General features: G+C 35.6%; 1 protein-coding gene across 1 annotated transcript in view; it reads right to left on the reverse strand.

Moving 5' to 3' along the window:
* Positions 1-112: 112 nt before the first annotated feature.
* Positions 113-22,300, reverse strand: part of CENPE (centromere protein E) — a 39,255-nt gene continuing 17,067 nt past the window's right edge. The window contains exons 22-44 of the mRNA XM_074865103.1: positions 21,665-21,819; positions 20,314-20,628; positions 19,179-19,490; positions 18,823-18,981; positions 17,728-17,934; positions 16,550-16,834; positions 16,284-16,442; positions 15,183-15,404; positions 13,864-14,026; positions 13,445-13,662; positions 12,286-12,423; positions 11,204-11,404; positions 10,979-11,122; positions 9,293-9,505; positions 7,873-8,082; positions 7,146-7,355; positions 5,478-5,699; positions 4,642-4,845; positions 3,956-4,068; positions 3,346-3,443; positions 2,614-2,776; positions 1,907-2,169; positions 113-1,050 (exon numbers count right to left, since the gene is read on the reverse strand). Of these exons, the coding sequence (XP_074721204.1) occupies positions 953-1,050; positions 1,907-2,169; positions 2,614-2,776; positions 3,346-3,443; positions 3,956-4,068; positions 4,642-4,845; positions 5,478-5,699; positions 7,146-7,355; positions 7,873-8,082; positions 9,293-9,505; positions 10,979-11,122; positions 11,204-11,404; positions 12,286-12,423; positions 13,445-13,662; positions 13,864-14,026; positions 15,183-15,404; positions 16,284-16,442; positions 16,550-16,834; positions 17,728-17,934; positions 18,823-18,981; positions 19,179-19,490; positions 20,314-20,628; positions 21,665-21,819 (4,472 nt within the window). The 3' untranslated portion in view covers positions 113-952. The remainder of the gene's footprint in view (positions 1,051-1,906; positions 2,170-2,613; positions 2,777-3,345; positions 3,444-3,955; positions 4,069-4,641; positions 4,846-5,477; positions 5,700-7,145; positions 7,356-7,872; positions 8,083-9,292; positions 9,506-10,978; positions 11,123-11,203; positions 11,405-12,285; positions 12,424-13,444; positions 13,663-13,863; positions 14,027-15,182; positions 15,405-16,283; positions 16,443-16,549; positions 16,835-17,727; positions 17,935-18,822; positions 18,982-19,178; positions 19,491-20,313; positions 20,629-21,664; positions 21,820-22,300) is intronic.

Consider the following 22,300-nt stretch of genomic DNA (forward strand, 5'->3'; position numbering starts at 1 on the left):
CAATAATGATGGAAGTGGCAAGATTACTATAGAAGATAGTCTTTAGACACCAAATATTGTAATCAACATCCTTCGATCATAGCACAAATGAAGTGACCAGCAAAAGTTTTTTTAAATACTTAACACATTAAGTTTATTGTCAAAACAAACCTTATACAAAACATACAAAAACATAGGTCTCGGAATATAGATAAGCAGGCTAGTAAAATAGTCCATCATGCAGCCCTGATCATCCACTTGATTTTCCATTCACTAGAGTAGAAGAAGAGTGTCAGGTCCATCGCTTGCTATTAAAAAAATTCCAATACGCAAGTTCAGGCAGGAACTAGAAGTATATTGAAAGATGATGCAAAATACTTGGTACCACAATTGGTTGAGCTGCAGAAATAATGTAAGTTTAAAAGGAATGTTGGATTGTGTGCCTTATAAACAGAAGTTAGTAAAGTCCAGATAGGTTGAAAGTGGTGAAAATGCAGTTTCTGTGGACTTAGGGAAAGCATGGTATAAAAACCATATGCCAAGAAAGAAAAAGTATAGTTCTTTTCAACTCAACTGCACTCTGAAGATACAGATATCTATCACCTAGAAGAGGGCTGCTTTAGGAATGACAGAAGTTTAAGATTGAGAAGTTTCACAGTGGATTGGTTTGTGATCCATTCCCGTTTCCATTTTTTTCTTCAATACACTAGCTTTTCTTTGCTGTCCAACACACAAACCCACCAAAGTAGAACACCATCAGATCAGCAGGCTGTGGGCAACATTACTGCTTTTCCATTTTTGTTCTTGTATTACAGCTTTTCAAATTGTGGGAAGTAGCAGCTCCAGGACAGCAGGGGATTTGCATGCCACCAGAGCTCTTCTCACAATTTGGCTTTTGACCTGAAGCAATTATTTTTTGTATATGCAGATTCTGGCTGTAGCTGCTGCAAAGGCAGCTTACAGCAGAGCACCTTTATTGGGTGGTACAATCGGGGGCTTTATCTTTCTCTGAAGTTCCAAACCAGTGCTTAAGATGTTCTTCTGTGGGCTCTATTCCCGCAGGTCGTGTATCTATACAGAAGACAAGAACATTAAAGTAATACTTAAACTTTTCCAGTTAGACAAGCAGTAGGAATAGAGCAATTTAATCTTGACTAGTGTTTTAAATGTCAACTGTCAAAGCTTGCCTCTGAGGAACTTTGTATTTTGAAAAATTCTGTTCTATTACCAAGTCAGCCATCACAAGAAACAGCAATGAGTCATATTCTTTCTGGAGGTCTGCCATTAATACCCTGAAAACTGGTTAACTCTTCACAGCATGTCTGCTGGGGTCTTTTAAGTTTTTAGAAGCAAGTGTAATGAGGGCAGTAGCCTTAATATGCTAGCATAGATCACCAAGAGACTTCCCCAGAGGTCATCTGGCCAGATATAGGAAATCCTGAGTAGGGCTAAGGAACAGAAGCTACCAAAACAGCTGTTACTGCAGCTGAAGCCAGGTAGACTGGCAGATTCAACATCAAAGACTAAAGTCTACTGTCTTGAAGAAGTTTAGAAAAAAGTTAACCAGCAACTAACTTTGAATAGTTTTGCCAATGTAAAGTTAACGTTAAAGTTATTTACCAATGTAAAGTTAAAAAGCAAAACATTTTAGAGCATCGGCTATCTAGTAATGATATTCTGCTAATTCACTTTTTAAAGTCAGTCATCAACACTTCCACTGCAACAAAAGAAAAAAACTGTTTGTTTAATCTTCAGGGGGTGAAGGATTCATTTAAGTATTTAGGTTCTGTAGAGCTCCAGCTGGTCAGCCCTTCGACAGTCAGCTGACTAACCATTCAGGAAAATTGTGTTTTCATGCAAACTTCAGATCTCCCCTTGTATTTTGCCTCTCCAGATCTTTATAGGACAACACCACTGTGTTACATACCTGTTAGTGTACCCAAGCTAGAATTATCAAAGAAATTTGTTGGACAAGTCAGTGGCAGAGGCTTTGATAAGTCCTGAATCACAGTTTCCTGAGAAATAGGTTGCTTGGAGGGTGAAGGCATTTGATCTTTAAGGGAATATGACACTGTCTTCCTTGGAGACCTTGGTGCTGCCTCTTGAGTGGTTTCTCTTGAGAATCGTTCTCTCCATTTTAGTGCTCTTTCTTTCCATTTTCTAAGTTCCTCTTTCAGTTGAAGCTCATTACTGAAAAGAAAAACCAAAACCATACCAGCATTTAAGAAAATTCTAAAGTAGTTCCTCTAAGTAAGGAAGAAGTCCTGACAACAGACAGTTCCTGTATTTTCAGATGACGTAGCAGACATGCAATGCAAGACCATATCTGTGTATCTTGCTTTCAGAGGCAATTTTTTTTGATCTAAAATTCCTTCCAACATATAATTTAAGTATATCTTCTATCATTTAAGAGATTCTTATGAGAGAAAGTAATTTAAAGTTCAATAGGATAAAGATATATATATATACGTAAGCAATAAATCACTAGTTTTAAAGAAAAGCTTATGATGTAAAAGAAACTAGAAAATCTAAAATTACTCACTTCTATGAGTCTCCCAGAAAGAAACACTGGTGACATACATAGTTAAGTAGCAACAAATGATTCGACATGTTGCTGATCAGCTTCAAAATTACCTTAGCAGAAGGTCATTTTGTTTCTTCAGGTGCAAGTTCTCTTTCTGTAGCTTAGCTTGTTCAGATTTTAGAACAAGTATTTGTGTGCTCTGCACAATACCACTGCCACCACCACAAGTAAGGGGTATTTGGGACTGCTGAGGAGCTTTTTCTTCCAGTACCACTAGAAAACAGTTTTATACAGATGTGTGTGTTATTTGGACAGTGCTTAAAACCAAGTCAATACATTTTTTAGCCTATTCCTTCCTGTGGTCTTATATGTAAAACCTCACTAGGCTACAAGTGCCATTACAAAAGCTATTCTTTTTTATACACAAAAACACACCTCCCAGTATTCACACAGCCAGGGAGGTATTAAGAAAGTTAAGAGATTTTTCATTGGGCCATTTAGAGTTAAAATAGTTGTAGTTTCAGGTATGTCAATTATGATTAGAACTAGCTATTCATATGTGAAGTCAGTCAAGGAAAAAATGGCAACATGAGCTACTACAACTGCAGCTTATCTCACCACAAGTGAAAACATGGCTGGAGAAGTAAACACAAGAACTGCTGTGATTCTAATGCAGTGTATGTGCAGCTAACACATTTACTTCCCATTTCATCTTCCAATGCACCAGTCCTCCTCATACCCTTTGAGGTAGGAGGCCTGCATCTCAATCTGGACTTTAACCATATAACCTTAAAACTGAATGTTTAACCTGAAAGAGTCCCTTATATTTATCTTGAATTTACCAGTAGCATTCTGGTCTTGCTGTGATCTTCTAACTTCTTCTTTCAGCTTTCTTAACTGTTGTTCTTGGTGTTCTGCAAGAGCTTTATAATTAGCAAGTCTATATGGGGCAGGAAAGGAGGAAGAAAAAAAATTCAGTTTAATATTTATTACAATTGCAGAAGAACTAGTTTGATTTCCAAATGAGCTGTCAAAACCAGAACATACCCAAGTTAGACAGGTAAAACTACATAAACCTAGTTGTCAGTTAGATTTTAGTTAAAGTGCAGAAAACCAGAAGTTGGACTAGAATTATTCTCTATGTCCCTTCTCTTCAGTGAACTAGAGATTGCTTTTAATTACTGTTTTCCCCTCACCTTCTTTTGTCAGAACAGTTATTTCATTTATGGCTGAATGAATATGGGTTGGTTGAGAAATTTTGGTGGGTGTATAGGGAAGGAGTTTTGTAATCAACCTGAGATGCATATGGTTTTTACTTTCTCTGGAATCCAGCTACAATGAAAACCTAGGACACCCAAAGTTCACTTCTTATTCTGTGGAAAAAATAAACAGAGAAGTAGAAGCTAAGAACTAAGTAGCTGAGAATTGTAACAAGGTAAAATTTGAACTTACTTGATTTCAAAAGACTTGGATTGTTTCATTCTTTCCATATCATTTTTTACCAAATGTGTTTTGAGATGATCAATTTCTTCTTTGTACAACTCAGCACCTTTATCTAATTTTGCCTGAAAATAGAAGAAGAAAGGCTTGTCACTTAGCAATAAACTTAAGGGTTGCTTGCTTTGTATCTTTACTATGATCTGCTAGATTTTGTAGGACATGACTAGGAGCAGGAAGTTATCCTGGCGTAAGAACGCCCACATTTCCAACTAGCACTATAGTATTAGTTGGTATCCTAACTCTAGTGTATTATATGCAATCACATTTTAGCAAGTTTTGCTGACTTATTTGCATATATGTCTGGGCATTTTAAACTAGTATGCAAATATATTACACAGAGAAAACAGCTCATGCTTCCGTTTCAAAATTTCAATTTTTTGTAGAATGTTTCAGAAATGCAGCACATACCAGTGATAAATGTAGCTTCTAATATAACATGGGTTCTAAATTTTGTCTCTGAAGGCTGCATTGATAGAATGTGAAACCACACGTTAAACGAGTAGTGTTTTACTGTAAGAATGCCATACAGAATAATAAATTGACTTTAGAGAGCCACATTTCATCTACAACTGTTCTCAAGCATGCTTGCTCAATCTCTCTGAGATCAGAGGAGAATGAGAAAAGTATTTTGCTAATACCTGAAGACTCTGATTCTCTGTTAAGGCAGTTTTGAGGCACTTCTCTGTCTCATTCAGTCTGGCTTGCAGTTCGGTGAGCTCGCTTGTCGCTGTTTTTGTTCTTATCTGTGCTTGTAACTTGTTTATTCTGTCATCTTTCTCTTTTACATTTTTTCCAGCTTCATCTATTACATTTTCCAACTTCTGAATTTTAATTTCCATAGTCTGTTGAGATATATCAATCAGATATGAGTAGTTATGCCAAGAGATATAACAGTAACAGCATATGGTTGTATTCTTCATAAAAGCAAAAAACCCAAACACAAAAAATCCAACACTGCAGGCTCTATGGGAACTCTTGGTGTCTAGCTCATCGTTTTCTGTCACCTTTTAGTATTCTGGAACACTCAAGTCTAAGAAAGAACGTGCTTTAAACAAGTGTAACTAACAAAAAAAAAACAGGACAGAAAATGAGTCCTCAATTCCTAGGATTAAAGACAGAATTCTTCTCCAGCTTCCAGTCTGATATACCGAATATCATATACTTAAAAGAAGCATCAAGAGTATCACACTATTAAAATCACTATTTCCAAAACAAATGGGAGCATTTCATATGTATTTCTAAACTGACATCTATTTGTGTACAGAAAGCAGGCAATTAAAATAATCACATTACAGACAAGAGCTCAAACTTTCACTTTGGGAATAAAGAAAAGCTACAAAAATAAAGTGCACCCTGGGCCAATGTATTGTGTTACACAGATTTACAGTTGTCAATCTTTATTTTCTTTTCAGTTTGAAGTACTCTCACTTAGAAGACAAGCAGAGAAGTCTTCCTTAGAAATAAATATTGGTACCTTTATATCTTGTTCTGCAGCCTTTAATTTGTTATGAAGCCTGTAGTTTTCTTCTTCTAATGCGAGACTGGCAGAGCCACCAGGGGCCAGCTGTTCTTTCAGAGTGCTTAGTTCCTGAAGCAACTCTTCACTTTTCTCTTTCCTCTGTTTTGATTCAGCATCTGCATTTTTACAGTAATTGGTAGTTTTGGCATCCAGCTCTGAAGAAAGTTGAAGGAGTATCTGAAAATAAGTAGTGTCATACAGGTAAATTTTAAATAATTTTTGAATCAGCTAGAAATAAGGTAGGTGAAGAAACAGGAAGTATCTTGGCCTGTACGAATTTCACATTCTTGTTTCAGTGTTCCGTTTGAAGATGCTTGCTATCAGAAATGGAATCACTAACACTCAAAAGACTAGTTTCATTTCCAAAAGAGGGGGAGGCAGGAAGGGGCACAAGAAAAGGTCATAATGCATTGCAAACTTACCAGTATTTCTGAATTAACGAACACTAACACATTACAGAAACAGAGGAACTATATTGGAAAGACTGCTTGAATGTCAGTAACAGAAAAACAGTTATTTACATAACTTTTTGCTAGAATGTATTCATTGACTAAAGTAAGTGAAACCATTTGAGAGAAGATATACACATTGGACTATTCTAGAAACCTATATGCTTATCATGCCAGATAAACAAAAACTGCAGTTGTCAGGAAGTGACAATGTTATACTAGACTGTTTGGTAAAAGCTTTGATCCATGTAATATGTCTGTCAGGAAACTCTTCCAAAAAGCCTGCCAACATTGGGAAATCCTGAAGTCAAGACTGGGTATTGACTCTACAGAAAAAACTTTTTAAAATAGGCTAAATTTAAGAGTACAGAACTGAGTCACAACACTGGGGAAAGAAGGGTGATGAGCTCTTCATACTTCAGATCAATACCAGTAGAAGAAATAATAGTATGAACAGACAAGGAACGTCCAGGATACACTTGTTCGGAAGACCATTTCCAACAATGAATTAGAAGGTAGTGGATTCCCTCCATAATCTGTTTTTTGAGAAATATTCAGTACATTTAATCAGAAAGATTAAATATAAAATCCTGTTCATGAGGCACTTGTAAAACACTTTTTTTTTTCCAAAGGGGGCAAGAGGTAAGAAGGAGGAAAGAAAAGAGAAAGGAAGGCTGAACCACCTCTAGAATAACTTGACTTGCTGAAATTAGAGGTGTGAGACTATAAATTACAATTGAGTTTTAAAAATGGCTGAAGTAGTTTTGATAAAGTTGGCTTGAAGTGAGCAGACAATGACAATCTTGTGGTCATAAAGCTTGGAGAAACTGATTGTATCAGGCTGCCAAGTTCTACAAGTGAAGCTATGTAACAATTTTGAACCTACAGTTTCCAGAACTCAGTCTAATAAAAATGCAGACCAAAACCACCCCCACATTTATCACCTAGGAAGTCTTATACAAAGCAAGTTTCCAAGTTTGGATGCACAGGGAAAGTAGTCTTTAAAAATCTTCTTCTAAGTATTCCTACATCTTACAGTTAAGTATGAATATAGTAAGTGCTGATGATCATGAATCTTTAAATGGCCTTTTTTTGGGGTTTAGTTTTCAGATTAGAGGCATTTACAGAGTACTTACACAAAATACATTTCTGATTAAAGAAGATTTCATTTTACCTTTACATTAGGAGTCCAGAATTTAATGACTTGCAAAAGCCTTTCAGTGTCTTTCTTTAACTCTTCTTTAAGTTTCTCTGTATCACAATGAGTTCCTGAACAAGCTTCCCAGAACTGTGTTGTTTCTTTTCTAGCACTTTCTTCCTGCTGTAACTCTGTCTCTATGCAGAGAAGTTGGCTTTCCATTTCTGATACATCTTTGAGAATGTTCTTTAAAAAAAAGGGAATTCAAGTCTAAATATTGCTTTGATAGCTACGTGTCTACACATATATTTTGCCCTCTTAACTATCAATATTTGCAGGAAGTCTGTTTTATAATCTAATTATCATATAAGATAAATTGTTATACTTAAAATACACTACTGGGAAAATGATAAGACAATCTACATTCCTGGGACAGGTGGGAAGGAGAAAAAAATTATTGTTAGTAAAAGCTTCTCTCATTGTTTTAAAAGTCATCTTGGTATCAGGTAGTATGTATGCTATGGGGCAAATGAGTAAACAAAATTCCCACTATTTTATAATAATTTCACTTTGAGCCACTTTATAAAATAGAATCTTCATATTATAGAATTAGTAGCATAACAAAAAAATACAAATTCTATTCCCCCCCTCCTTAAGTCAAGTCTTAACAGATAAAAGCAATGCCATTAGATTAGCACCACCACATTACTCCATGCCTTGAAATATGGAAGTCTTTTTGTCTGAAAATGGTTTCAGATACTACCTCTGCTTCGAAGTGCAGACTCTGCAGCACTTCACTGATGTTTAACTCTTGAGAAGATACTTCATTCTGGTTCCAATAAATCTTCCTGAGACACTGAATCTGATCTTGTAGCTGATCTTGTTTTCTCTTTTCCTCAAGCAATTCCATTTCATACTTGTTAACAGTTGAATAATATTCTCTTTTCTTTGAGCAAACACGACTGAACAGAAACTGTTGTAGAAGCACAGGATATATCAGTGAATATGCTTTAAAATGGTACCCTACATCCAGCTAAAATTCTGTATTTTATAATTGAATCTATTTATTCTTAATCCATATGCGTCCAGGACACCTAAAACATGACTAAAAGTCAAATCCTCATGTGCTGTATAGCAATGGCATATAAGGCTTTTAACTGGGTCAGCATTTCTAAAGTATGCTATTTTTTGCAGACTCCTAAGAAAGCTAAAATGTCTAAAAGGCTCTAGGCAGCCTTCCATGAATCTAGATTTGAAAAGCAAATTAAAGTATTCTTTGTTGTGTTTATTTTCTCTTAGAGTTCTGAAAGGTGCAGATGATCTACAAGAGTATCATCACTGTTCATTGACTATTCTAGTCGAGATCACTACTTAAATCTCAAACTTCTTTAACCATAAAAGTTAAAAGGCATCTATGGAAAAAAAAAAGATAGAAAGATCAAATGTAAAAATCCTATGTGAAGTTACAAAATAAGGCTCTTTCAAATAGTTGTTAAACTTTATAGCCAATGGATATTTTCAGAGACAACTGACTCTCAAGATCAAGTCCAGTACTTTCGTATACTGGACATGAACCTCGCCCTCTCCCTGGGCCTATTTCCCAACTCCTTAACATTTTATGGTAAATAAAGACACAGAAGGACTTTATTGTTTACTGTAATTCTGCATATAACAAATTCTTTCCCAATTCTCCTTTTTTCTGATAATTGGAATCCGTTTCTCCACTGAACTACAAATTGGGGAAGCTCTACAAGGCTATAGAAGCTAAGCTACTCAGGTAGTTTAATAGAGTAAACTGGTAGTTTGCAGAGTAAACATGCATCTTCAAGGCATCTTGCACGTTTCTTTCCCCCCACAATGAAATACATACTTAGGAGTCCATAATTTGATTTACAGAGTACAGAAAGAAAATTTTCCTAATTAAAATGGATTAATATCAATGAAATACTGTGCAAAGCAGCTGAACTACAGCCAAAAACTAAGGCTGATTAACTTAACTAAATAGTTCCAGTTTTCCAGGATTGTAAAGCATTTACTATCAATTTATTTTCCACAAGATACGGATTCAGAAAAATCAAAGCTAGAGTACATAGAATCCTAGCTGTTAATATTGAGAGTTTACTAAAAAGCCCCAAACCGAAGCAATATGAAGCATCCACATATTCAACATTTTAAGTTGGTACCTTCAGTTTGTTCAATAAACTCTGGAGATGACAGTTTATTTTCTCATTTTCAGTTTGAAGTCTTTTGATTTGTTTACTCTGTTCTGATGAAAGCTGAGTCAATATCACAGCTATCAGCTCTTTCTGAATATTCAGTTCATTCTTCAGATTCAGAGACACTGTAGAGAGACAGTCATACCTCTTCCCTATATTTGGGAATTTCTCAAGAAGCTCCTAAATACAAGTGAAACAAATTAATTCAGTCACAACAAGGAAGAGTGATTAGCTATAAACAGAAGCTTAAAATCAAGTATCAAACTCCAGGACTAACCCCTACAGTATGTATTGGTTTTACAACAGAAAAGTTAATAGGACTAAGACTTCAGTTTTGACTTGCCCCAGGAATATGACAAAAACACTAAGCCAGGCACAAAAGCAGAGAATTTCTTAGTTTTCCAGAAAATCATTTCACAAGCTCAAATTATTTTCATGGTTTAGATTGCCTGGCCACATCAAGACCTGTAGATGAGGCCTGAAATGAAATTGTTGCCTGGTCACAAGCTTGCCAGCTGGGCTGCCCTCAGGATGGGCTCCCAAGTTGATCTACTTGGCCCTTTGTTGGAAGAAAGGGATCATGACATTGTGTCTAGCAGTCTGCCATAAAAAGGAAGATGTGATCAAGCAGTAAGCAGGCTGAGAAATGCAATAGGCTTCAAGGCACTCCCAGTAAACTGCAACTCAAGTATCTCAAGTGAAGCTAGGCTATACGTTTTTAAAGTATAAAACTTCCCAGGGCATACTGCATCCATCTTTGGTTCTTAGTTGAAAGAAGCAGGATTCACCAGTTTAACTCTTCACCCCACAGTAAAGACATTGGAACTAACACGTGCCTTGTGTCAACAGGAACAAGTACAAGATACTTGAGAAAACTGCACAGGAGGCAGACGAGATCTTACCTATTACAAAGTCAGAAGAGGAGAGTGCCATTTAAAGAAATCAACTGATGTTTACTTCCCTCATTATTAGCTTCCTACTGCTGATGTAGGATAGAAAGACTGTGAATGGAGAAAGCCACACATAGCTGATATTTGCAGTTTGGCCCTTTACCACTTTTGGTGTTAACTGAAGAAGCACTCATGGCTTTTCTAGCACATATAGCCCAAATCTGCTGCACAGATGTACAGACTGCAGTACAATGGTACTCCTTAAAGTGTTTCATAAATCCTGGTTTATTTTGGCTTTCAGTAGGTTAGTAGTACTTCTGACATCTGTGAGAAAGTATACTCAGTATAGTTGATTACCAAAAGCTCTAAGGAATTATAGAAGCTTCCTATTTTAAGGAGAGAAGCTATTTAATGAAATTAATTTATTTGAAACAAATTTTTGTTGTGAGTAATGCTGTGGGGGATTTTGCAAAAAGAAAATTGTGAAGTGCTTCTACATAACTATTTATTTTCATTGGGGTGGCTGGACAGTAATGAAATCAAATGAGATGTCTCAACCGAGAAGTTAAATTGAACCTTCTTATAATGAGATGCACAGTCACTGAACAGCAACAGCAAATCAAATGATCCCATGGTTTGCAACACCTTAGCAAGATATGCAAAGAATTTTATACATTTACACGGAAACAAGGTTTAATGCTCCAGAATAAGCGGTATTAAGGTTTCACACGCATCCTTAAAATAAGCACAGAAGTAAGTTTACCTTAATTTTCAAGGTTTTTTCCTTCACACTGTCATCAACCACCTGCTCTGCATTATCCAGTGGGTTCACCTGAATGGACTTATTTAGGTTTCTCTGCTTCAATTGGTCTAGAGCACATTCCAGTTTTGCATTTGTTTCAATACACTAAAAAAAACCATACATATTTAAATACCATTCAAGAAGAGAAGTTTGTAATAACTTAGGTATGCAACTTGCAACACCAACCATCTCAGAATTTTTTTGCAATTCTGTCCTGAGCTGGTCCCGCTCGGACCTGACATCCTGAAGAAGCTTCTGTAGCTCATCTTTCTCTTGATTAATTGATGAGATTTGTTCTTTAAGTTGGAAAGAGTGACTAGTTCTTTCAGCCAGTAACTGGTCTTTTTCACATGATACGCTATTTAGCATCTCAGTTAACTGTTGAATCTATAATAGATAGTGGAGAACAAACAAGAATTACGATTTGGTTTTGGTGTGTTTACTCCCCTATGAAGTACTCAAACCAGTTGTGTCAGACAACAGAATTTGCAGTAACTAAAATTCACACTAACAGCAAGAGAAGTTTAAAAATAATTTTGGTGTTCTACTCACTCAGAAAAAGAAATTAAAAGGAATAGCATGACACCCTGAGAACTCTAGTCAACTTTGGTCTTCAGTAAAGCAAGAGGAAACAAACAAAAAGGCAGTCAACATATGTCCACAGCACAAGAAAACAAAAAGAAGGAGATGATTAGCGTAAGAGATGGGCAATGGAATTGTTTTTATATCTGCTCCAATGAACAAAGCAGTAACACATTTGCTAATCTGAAGCAATCCTTAATTACACTCTTTGATCTACAGACAAAGGAATAGTTTGGCAGGCGAAAAGTGAAGTGAAAACTGCAAAGACCGAGTTGGCAAGAGCTAAGTGCAAGACTTTGAATAACATTGTTTGAAAGTGTGCAAAGCACCAAGGATTCCAAACCCACCTAGGTGCATACTGTCTACACGGTGCCTTTTAAAGTCAGAATAAATACATGTACAATTACTGACTTTTATTAAGGCTGCACACATTGGATAAATTGGTGTCCATTCTAATTGAGTGACCAAACCAACTGGTTACAAGGCTGAGACAAGTTGAGGATACTATTCCTAAACATCAGTAAAGAAACTTGTGCAAAATCCTTTGCCCATGTTCATCCTTGTTTAGCACCCATAAAAAAGATGCACTGAGAATTAAAAAAAAAAGGGATTTGTCTTGAACAGAAGTTTAGCATATCAGTGATAAACCAGCAGAAGACAGAATAGCTCCTAACACCAGAACTCACCTTATTTGTTAGGCTGTCCTCCAAAATCTCTGACCGCCTTTGAACCTTTAACAAATGTTTTTCCCTTTCTTCAGCTTTGATCTTCTCATTGCTGAGGAGTTCCTGCTGCCACTTCAATTCCTTTTCGGTTTCAAGAATCTGGAGTAACAATAAAGCGACAAATACACAATTGAGTTCTGTGAAAGCACATGAATCTGTCACACACCAGGCCATTCAATATTTCATAGGAGTCAAAATACTTGGTACAAAGAGTGATTTAGTTAGGCACATGAAATTTCGAGTTCTGTCTTTGAAGGTTTCTCCTTTTGCTAAGCAAAGCCTGCTAACTAGCATAGTGATAAATCCTTAGTAATGTAAAGAATTAGACAAAGCATGCTACAAGCACATTTGGACATATTTTCTGCAATCCCTGTTTACACAGATGGGTAACACAAAGCAGGAATGTAATTTGAGTAGGGTACACATTAAGAACTATCTAGAAATTATTACTTAACACAACTTTGTGTTGGACTGTTGACAGAGTGCTGTTAAATTATCTTTGATAAGTTCTTATAGAACTAGCATTCCTTTCACTAAATTTCCAGTGAAGTTGAAGTGTTACAGCAAGACAACTGATACTCAAAACCAGGTGATTTGGAAGATACTGGTAGCAAGAGTAAGAAGATTCTCCTCCCACCATAGATTTGAATTAACTACAGATATTTGAAGTGATTACTCAATATCTGAACAAGGACTGATGCTCAGTGGATACCACCCAATTCGCTTGACTTCACTGTTGTGAAGATATGCCTCAACCAGAAGAAAAAGGTGTCCAAATTTGTCAGCTTTAGTTTCAAAACTTTGGAGCTCAACTACAAAAGATACTATTTTATCAAATTCATTAAAAACCATCTGTTAAGTGTTTTGATAATGAAACCCATGTATTTTCTGGTTCCTCATTTATTCCTAAATAAAGCAGCCTCAAGTAACATTTTCGAAAGAATTTACATGCATCTTTAAATACCATTCCACAAGACAGAAGTTAAAGCATATACCCAGACTGAAGAATACTGGCATAAATTTAATACTTGTAAGATATTTTTCAAGACAACTTCAAGAATTAGCCATCTTCCTCTACTAAGCATTTGTAGTTACTATACTTTAATCAAAGATAAAGCACCTTATCAACACTCTCCTGTAGGTTGATCTCCAGTTTGTTCTTCTCTGCTTGAATACCTTCCAGCATTTCCTGGAGCTGATCTCTCTCCTGTGCTAACAAGTCACACTCTTTCTCCTGCTGTTGAAGTTTACTGCTTTCACTCTCAGTCTTTTCTTTTAGTTCTCCCAGGAGCTGGTGCCTTTCATTAGTTACCAAATTTAAGTCCTCATTCAGCTTGACTACCTATTAAAAACATTTTTAAAAATAAGTATAAGGTCAACACATTACTATTAGCAAAAACTCCTCTTCTATTGCTAAATTGTATTACCACGACATGACCTATTGGACCAATAAAACAGCAGAAATTATCACAGGTTATTCTAATAAGTCCTTGAGGGGACATCCTCTAAATTATTTCTAAGAGTTTCTTATTACTGTACTTGCCTTTTCTTTCAGTTTGTTTATTTCTTCATTTAGTTGTTCTTCAGTGTTTTGCCATTTCTCTTCGCCATGTGCTAACATGTTCTTCTGGATATCAGCTTGCTCTCTCTGATGCCTTAGTTCTTCCTGTAGATTTTCCATTTCTGACAGAACTTTTAAGGACTGCAGAACAAGGTATTACACAGATGTTCACTAAGTATGACTAAGTTTTGCTTATCAGGAATTAAGAATGGTATGTCAAAGCATTTCAATTTCCAGGGGAGAACTATCAGAATAATCAGCCTTTTACTTTAGGAAAAAACCTCAGTTGTCATTCCCCCATGCTTAGTTTAAGAACTCCAAAGGAAGACAATCTTTAGAAATAGTCTTTATCTGTTTTTAAAAGAAGTAGGCAGAAGTAAAGGGGAAACAGAAAAGTGTTGCTGGGGGAACAGATTATGTAGATGACTATTCAAAAAACAACAAAAACACCACACCCTGAAAGATACACTTATTCTTGTGGCAGTTGCCACCAGTTACATGAGCAATTTGTCTAATTGTTTCATAAGATGTAAATCTCAAATTAAACATTTGATAATCCTAGTTGGCCGATTTTAATTTTAAAATTTGTTGGTCTATACATACTTAAGAGAGATCAGTGATTCTACCTGAGGTTTGCTAAAAATCTTATGAAAGCTTTTAAGTTTCTTAAAATAATTTGCAGAGCTTCTCTTAAAAAAATTTACCTGACTTCCTTTTAACTTTAGAAATTATCATCTTGATTTTTTTTTTTACACTACGTATCAGAAAAAATTTGTCTGAAATAGTGCATCAACAGAAGCATACTTTTCATGCAAATACTTGGAATACTTAAGTCAGTAATCTGCCAGGAAATAAGGCATTAGGAAGGAGAACTAGGACAGCTAATCAGTTTCTTTTCTGGGTTTAGCTTTCTCTTCATCAATCCAGAATGAGCTGAAGTGGTAGGAGAATTAAGCCCTTAGATATCAGTAAACCTGGATTACCTCTACTGTTCAGCATTAAATGCAAAGGCACTGTACATGAAAGGTGTAACTGGCACTTGTGGAGTGTTTGTGCAGCAGGTGGCAGACAACTCTGCCTAAGTGACCAAGAGGGCAGGAAGGGGATAGGGGTAAAAAAAAAAAAAAGACAGATTCCAAAATCCAGATTGGATTAGTAAACTAAATTTTTAGTTTACTGTTGCTATGAACAAGTGAAGGAAGAGGAGCAGATACTGAATAGCAGAAGGCGTCACGACTGAAATTCAGAGTGGTACAACCTGCCTTTAAAACAATTATTTAAGAGATTTTATACATACTGTCTCCTTGCTTTCCCGACAGTCAGCCTCTAACCGATCTCTTTCTGCTTTACAAGTCTCTACCATTTGCTGTAGCTCATCTTTTTCCTGATTAAGTAAAGCTATTTTGTCAAGCTGTTGACAGATATGCTCATTCATTGTTCTTTCAATTTGTTCTTTTTCTGCCAGTAGCTTGCCATGTTCAGAAGAGACACGAGTCAGGTTTTCAGTTACTTCAGTGAGCTGAAAGAACAAACAAGAACCAATATTAACATTTTTGATAAACTCTAGTATGGATAGAAGTAATTTGAGAGCTGCTTTGGAAAAAACCTCCAGTTACATTCTTATTTATTAAATTTTGTTATTCCAGTAATCAGGTTCGAATTTAAGAAGTCATATTTCACAAGCATTATCTGAACATATGGGTGGTTATAACTGGATTATTTTACAGAAGACAACTCCATTAGTTTACTGCTGCAGTATGCAAAGAAAGATATAACAATTTTGCTTAGAAGTCAATCAAATTTCAGTGCTTCTGTCTCATTGGTAAACAAAAGCAGATGTGTAAAAAACCTACAGGCCATTATAATTCCATAAAAATGACTCCATTGCTGTATCCACAGCAGATAGGCTTGGTTCTACCAAGTATTATTGTCTCCTGCAGCCACAATAGCTTCAGACATGAAAATAATAAGTAGATAAGAAATTTATAATAGTGCAGCAAGTTAAAGAATGAGCCAAACAAACAGTCTTTTAGTTGCTCAAGTATCTTCAGAGTTACACAGCTAAAAGACATATTGTTAGAATTTAAGTTTTAAGATTTGGAAAGTGCACTGAGATCAAAGAGCAGTATTCCAAATAATATTCCATCACCCAGCACTACAGCATGTTTAGTTATAAGTAAGGGTTGTAGTTTGCAGGTCAAACTATGTTGGATCATCTTTTCACTGCCTCTGTTTCTATGGCATTTTTGAGAAGCAGTACAGGGAAAAAGAAGGGAAAATCTTTTAACTAAGTTTCATTATTACCATTTACTGAACCCTTACAAACTGAAGTCTGCAGAGGATATGGATTGCCAATCCTGATAGGATTTTTAGTTTACTTGACAAAACTGCATCTGACCTTCTGCTGCAGTTCATCAGTTGTTTTCTTCAATGCCTCTTGCGCTTTTAAGAGTTGATCCTCTTTCTCTGAAATACTTTCTTTCAGCTCCACAATAGTCTCCTGATGTTGTCCAAGAGAGTAATGAGCACATCTCAACTCTTCCCGCATCTCTGAATTCTTTGGACACAACACAGTTACAGTATATTAAAGCCTGACACTTCCAAAATTTCAGGCAGACATTTACTAAATCTATTATCCTAAATGAATAGGACTATTCTTCTTACCATGCTAATTGTCTCCTGTATAGTTTTTCTTAGCTGGTCTCTTTCATTCTGGAGATTCTCCAGTTGCATTTTAAGATTATCATCTCCTCTTTCTGTCAGAGTGCTCACTTCCTGACAGTCATGCAATTTTGGAATAAAATCTGTTCTTTCCATTTTTTCAGATTCTTTTTGACGTTCATTGGCCTTTACTTCCTCCATTTCATGCAGTTTCCTTTGTGCCTGGTTCAGCTCTTCTCTCAGAAGAAACAGTTCTTGCTCAATAGATTTTTCTTGAATCTGTGGTATCTATTTTATACAGATATAGAAGTCAACACATTTAGGGAAGTAGCTTTAAACATATCCAACCTTTGATAGGCTAATTAGAAACAGAAGAAATGTTTTAGAGAGATTTGTATTTTTTTTCAGAATAATAAGATTTGACTGAACTAATTTCAAGAAACTTAAAATTTTGTATGTTTCTTAACATGCAATTCAAGTAAGGACTTCTGAGACAAGTTACTAGAAGTAGAATTTCATAGCCATAGTTTAAGACTGAGGGGGGGAACCCACACCCCCAAAAAAACCCCAACAAGAACAACCCACCACAAACCAAACTACAGAAACCTTATCCATATTTCTAGTCTCAACAGTAGACAATAATGGTGTTAAGACAATTATTTCCTTGAAGTGTGTCCACTCCCCCCATAAATATTAAAGTATATGCACATACTTTACTTTTTTCCAAAGTGTATATACACATACACACACTTTATATATATACATATAACACTCAAAACAGCATGTGCAGTTTTGGAAAATGTTGGATGTGATGCCTCTTTTGATGCCAGGAAAAAAGTCAGTTCTATTTATGCTTCAAAAAAGCACAACCAGTTTCCAGATGAGCAATTTTAAGGTTCAGCTACTTATAGAACCATGTCTCTGTGCAGATCAACTCAGAAAAATCACCATCCTATATCAAGTTAAAATTTTATTTACAGAAAAAAATGTTTGTCATATTCTACTAATAGTTGTCCATATATAACAATATGAGTGGAATATATTTCAACTCAACAATAACAATCCTAGTGTTTAATGGTCTGCAGTTGAGTAGCAGGACCCTTTTATCCAGTTTGTTTTGCAAGTTATTTCCACTGAAGTTTAAATAAGCATGCGTTCCATTACAGCCTTAGCATAATTACCGAAGTTCCTTCCCCATACTCTTTTTTCAAATGTAAACTGTCCAGCTTATCCTGCAATGAATAGTTCTCTTGTGTAAGGAAGAAGATTTGTTCTTTTTGCACCTGAAGCTGATCATTTTCTCTACAGTTATTCTTTTCCGATTTTTCCTCAGCAAGCTGGTCTCTCTCTGATGTGATGATTTTTATTTCTTCTGTCATTTGTGATACCTATAAAAAAATGTGCAAAGACAGTATTTCCATCAATTCAAAACCAAAATTAAATGCAAAAGTTTTGTGTGATTCACTCTGCTACAGTATTTCTACTATCAAGCCCCTGTAAGCAAACTGGAAGAACTCCAGAACTGACTCTTTGGCCTTTGTCACCTGTTTTAAATGCTAACCTTTCAGCAGTCTTTTCAGCAATATTGGCTAGATTTTAATCTAGAAAAAGTCTGTGGAAGAAGCCAAATAAGAAACACCTGTTGGATTATTTTTACACATCTGCTCCAAAACATCCATATGCTGAGTTGACAGCCATTGACTTACTGGATCTGTCAGCTGATACACTTCAAGAAAAATCACATCCTATAGATTATCCCTCCAGAGAAACAGTACTACTGAAGCAACTGTGTAACATTTAATATTCTCAGCACCCTTCTTTGTCAGTTGTTGAACAAACAGGCATAAAAAACAGTGAACCAGTCTTCTGCTCTGTGTTAGGAAATGAGCTGCCCTTTACACCTATGTGTTAACGCTTCTCTTTGGGACTGAGTGTTATAAACCATTAGCCTTATTTCTACCCTTAATTAACCCTTATCTCTTCGTCCACTTGCCATCTAATGCCATCACTCAAACTGACAACCACAGGGCACACTAATTAAGCAAAGGTGTATTAGAGTATACATTACAGCTGGAATCTCTACAGAAATAGATCAGTAACTGGTAAAGACTTGGATCAGGCAGTATTACTTTCTTGCCCACTTTCTACCAAAGGCCTAGAAATTTTCTAAATGACAAGCAGAACAGACTATAAGCAGACTAACTAGGCTTGTTTTTTTCAGTGTTGGAAAATACATTAAAAGCATTTTTATTTTGAATTATTACATAACGTTTTACCCTTATATTGAGTTCTTGAATGGTTTTCCCTAGTGCCTCTTCAACACTCAGAATCTGAGATTCTTTTTCAGAAATATTTTTTTCCAACTTCTCAACAGTGTTCTGGTATTGTTTGAGAGAACTCTGTGTATTTCTCAGTTCTTCATGTGCCAAAATGTTCTTTAGAATAAAAGAAAGAAAATCCACAAAAGAAAATTCAAGTATTTTGTAACATTAGTAAGCACTCATTGATTAAAAAAACACCACACAAACCCCAATGCCCTTACTCCCATATATAATTCAGTACAATTTTTAAGTTGTCTTACACTCTCCCCCTTAACACGTATGGTCCATTTCTACAAAGGCAGAATTCCTACCATTGAAACAGTGTCCTTTATATCCTCTTTGAGTTGGTCTGTCTCAGCTTGGAGAGACTCCTCTTTTTGCTTCAGGTGATCTCTTTCCTGGAGTAGAGTTTTTACTTCTTCTTGACATTCAGTAAGCTGCTGAAGAACTACCTGGATCTCTGAATCCTTGGCCTCCAGTCTCAACTCCATAATCTTTTCTTGCTCTTTTAATTGCTCCATTTCATTTAACTTCTGCTGAGTCTGAATAAAATCTTCTCTTATCTCAAGAAGTTGTTTGTGCTCTGCTCTCTTTTCTTCCAGTTCTTTCATTTTGCTAGAGAGCTTTAGTTTGTAAAGGAAAAGGCCAAACACTTCTATTGTAATGCAAAACTGCATAACATACATGTTTTCAGAGAATCTTATATTAGCTTTGAAAGGGTGAGATATGCTAGCTTTCAACAAGAGAATAAGAAGTTCATCATTTCACTTTAAGTCACTGCTTATATTCTTACCCGCATTAAATAAACATTTTTTTACAAAACCTTCTGTGGTTTCTCCTTAGCAGCAAAAGCCACACTAAAATATAACACCATACATGAAACTGTAACGTATCTTAGGAATTATCCAATTAGGAGTTATCAAATCCATAGCTGGAATATGACAGCCGTCAATGCCAAAACCTTGTCAAAAATATGTATCTTTAGTTCCCTTTGCTTCTTAAATTGGCATTTAGAAAGAAAAAAAAATTATGTTGTGATTCTCTTTGGTTTGAAAGACCTGTTCTAAACAGACTCCAGTTCCAAATGAGGAAACTTTGTTTCTATGACTTTAGGTAGAGTAGGTCATAGAAGCATAATTTAAAAAAAATTTTGCATAATAAAGGTGTAACTTAAGAATGGGAGAATAACTAAAAGGTCAAGTACAGAAGGAGACATATGACCTGGAGCAACATATAAATTTCTTTGCCTATGAAGAAAGAGACTGTTGAGCAGCATAACCTTATACACCTGGAATAGAATAAATAATATCCACTTACGCTAAAGGAATTTCAATGATAGTATTAATTATACCTTTAAGACTACTTCTCCAAAAAAGCTTTTCTTTCTTTATCCTACAAATTAATTCCTTGTCTTGTATTTGCAAAAAGGAGCAAGCTGACACTCACCTCTAATTTCACTTCATCCAAAGCTGTTTTAGACTCTTGTGCTTCTTTAGATAGAATATTTATTTGGAGCTTCATTTGTTCATTGGTTTCTGATGCAGCTACATATTTTTTCTCTAGTTCTTCATGGAGTTGTTTAAGTGCTACATATTCCTGATCAAACTTTACATACTTAAGTTGTGCATCTGCTAGATTGTCTTTTGATTTTCCAATTTCTTCAGTCATATGTTTAAATTTAATTTCATTATCAGCTACTTCAGAAAGCAGTTTTTCTCTTTCCAATTTTAGTAAGCGTAGCTCCTCACATTTTTCAAGAATCTGCCAACAGAAAAACAGTATTAATAGCATTTTCTAAATCAGTATTTGTCATAGCTGTGTAATAAAAAACATGTTCATATGCAGATATAGGAAATAAAGTACAGGCAAACACACAGCACAGTACATTGGGTTTTGCTTTGTTGGGAGGGAGCTGTCTAGCAAACAATCCTTCAAAGGGAAGCAAGACAGACAAGCCCCTTCCAAAACCTTGAAGCTTCTCCTCTAACTCTTTAGATGTTCTTTAAATATTTCCTTTTTCTTATGTTTGAGTTAGGACTGGACTGATACTCCTAGCTATAACTCCTAAACTGGATATTTAGATGTATCAATACTTTCTTTAAGATACAGAATTTAAAGTTGTTAACATCTAATTAAGTTTTGTTTATTAGTGGAAGTAGATCACCAGAAGGGTTTGGAACTTCCTGCAAAGCATTCATGAGTTGGTGAGATTACTTGTCCTGGCTAATTTTCACCACACTACTTAGTAGCAGGTATTTAAGGATAAAGAAACCTAGAAAGTGTTTGCAAACAAACCCTTTAAGACACATTTATAGCCAACTTAGTCTACTAAGACCTGATCTGCCAGGAAACAGAAGTTCCCTTACAAGTTTTCCAGAATTTACAAGTTAAATCTCTCGCTTCTCAAGCAGCATTTCTGCCAAGATGTTTTGAAATTTTCTCTTTGCCCAGTTAGACAAAAATTCAGTTTTAGAACAGTAAACCAGGAGCAACCACCATTATACATATACACACAGTTATCAATGGTGACCAAGGCAAATAGGCAGGCAAGTGTTGGACTAGAAATTCCTGATTAATTACGGTAGACTCTGTGACTAAACATGTAAATTTATTCTTAAATGCAAATATTAAATACCTGAGGAACAATAATTTAATGAACTTACTTGTAAAAATCTCAGGTTATTTGATTCAAGACAACTTTTGGCTTTAAAACTTCATATCCTATAGGCCTCTATTGATACGTTACTAGTCAAGAACAATGTAAGAACAAAGAAAAAGTTAGATTTTTTTTGTTTACCTCTTTCTGCTGCATCTCAACAGTGTTTGGTAGAGACTGAAATTCTGATAGCTCATTTACTTGTTTTTGTAAAAGTGCATTCTCTTTCCAGGCTTTTTCTAGTTCCCCTTTTAAGTCAGCTGCCTTTTTTTCCAGCTCCACAAGAGAGCACAGATCTAGAGAATTAACAAGTTTAGATTAATAAGAGAGTGTGAGAGAAGAAAAGCATGTTTTAAATTAAGCAGAGGACTTATAATGCATTCTGGATGTCATATCAGTAGAATCCTAGAAAAGACTATTTTAAAATGGCCAACAATTAAAGATGAAACTGCTGGTCTGAATTCAGATATCACTCATTAGGTTGACACCCAGTTTATTTTAGATACTCCCCGACAACCTGTGTTAACTTGACTGTGTTTGTGTGAATTACAAAACATTCTTAAACTATTTAGAAAACTGCAATTTACAAAACATGCAGGTGGAAGTTTTCCAAATAGTTTAAGAAAGTGCTAAAGCAGTTATGTGCCAGCAGTACCAGATACTCTAATATTTTTATATTGACAGAAGCTCCAAATATTTGAGACAACAAGAGCTAAAGTCTCCCTACTCCCCCACCATTATGAGGAAAAGGGAGGAGAGGGGAAGGGAAAAAGCATC

The sequence above is a fragment of the Strix uralensis genome, chromosome 4 (genome assembly GCF_047716275.1).
Source record: "Strix uralensis isolate ZFMK-TIS-50842 chromosome 4, bStrUra1, whole genome shotgun sequence".
NCBI classification, from domain to species: Eukaryota; Metazoa; Chordata; class Aves; order Strigiformes; family Strigidae; genus Strix; species Strix uralensis.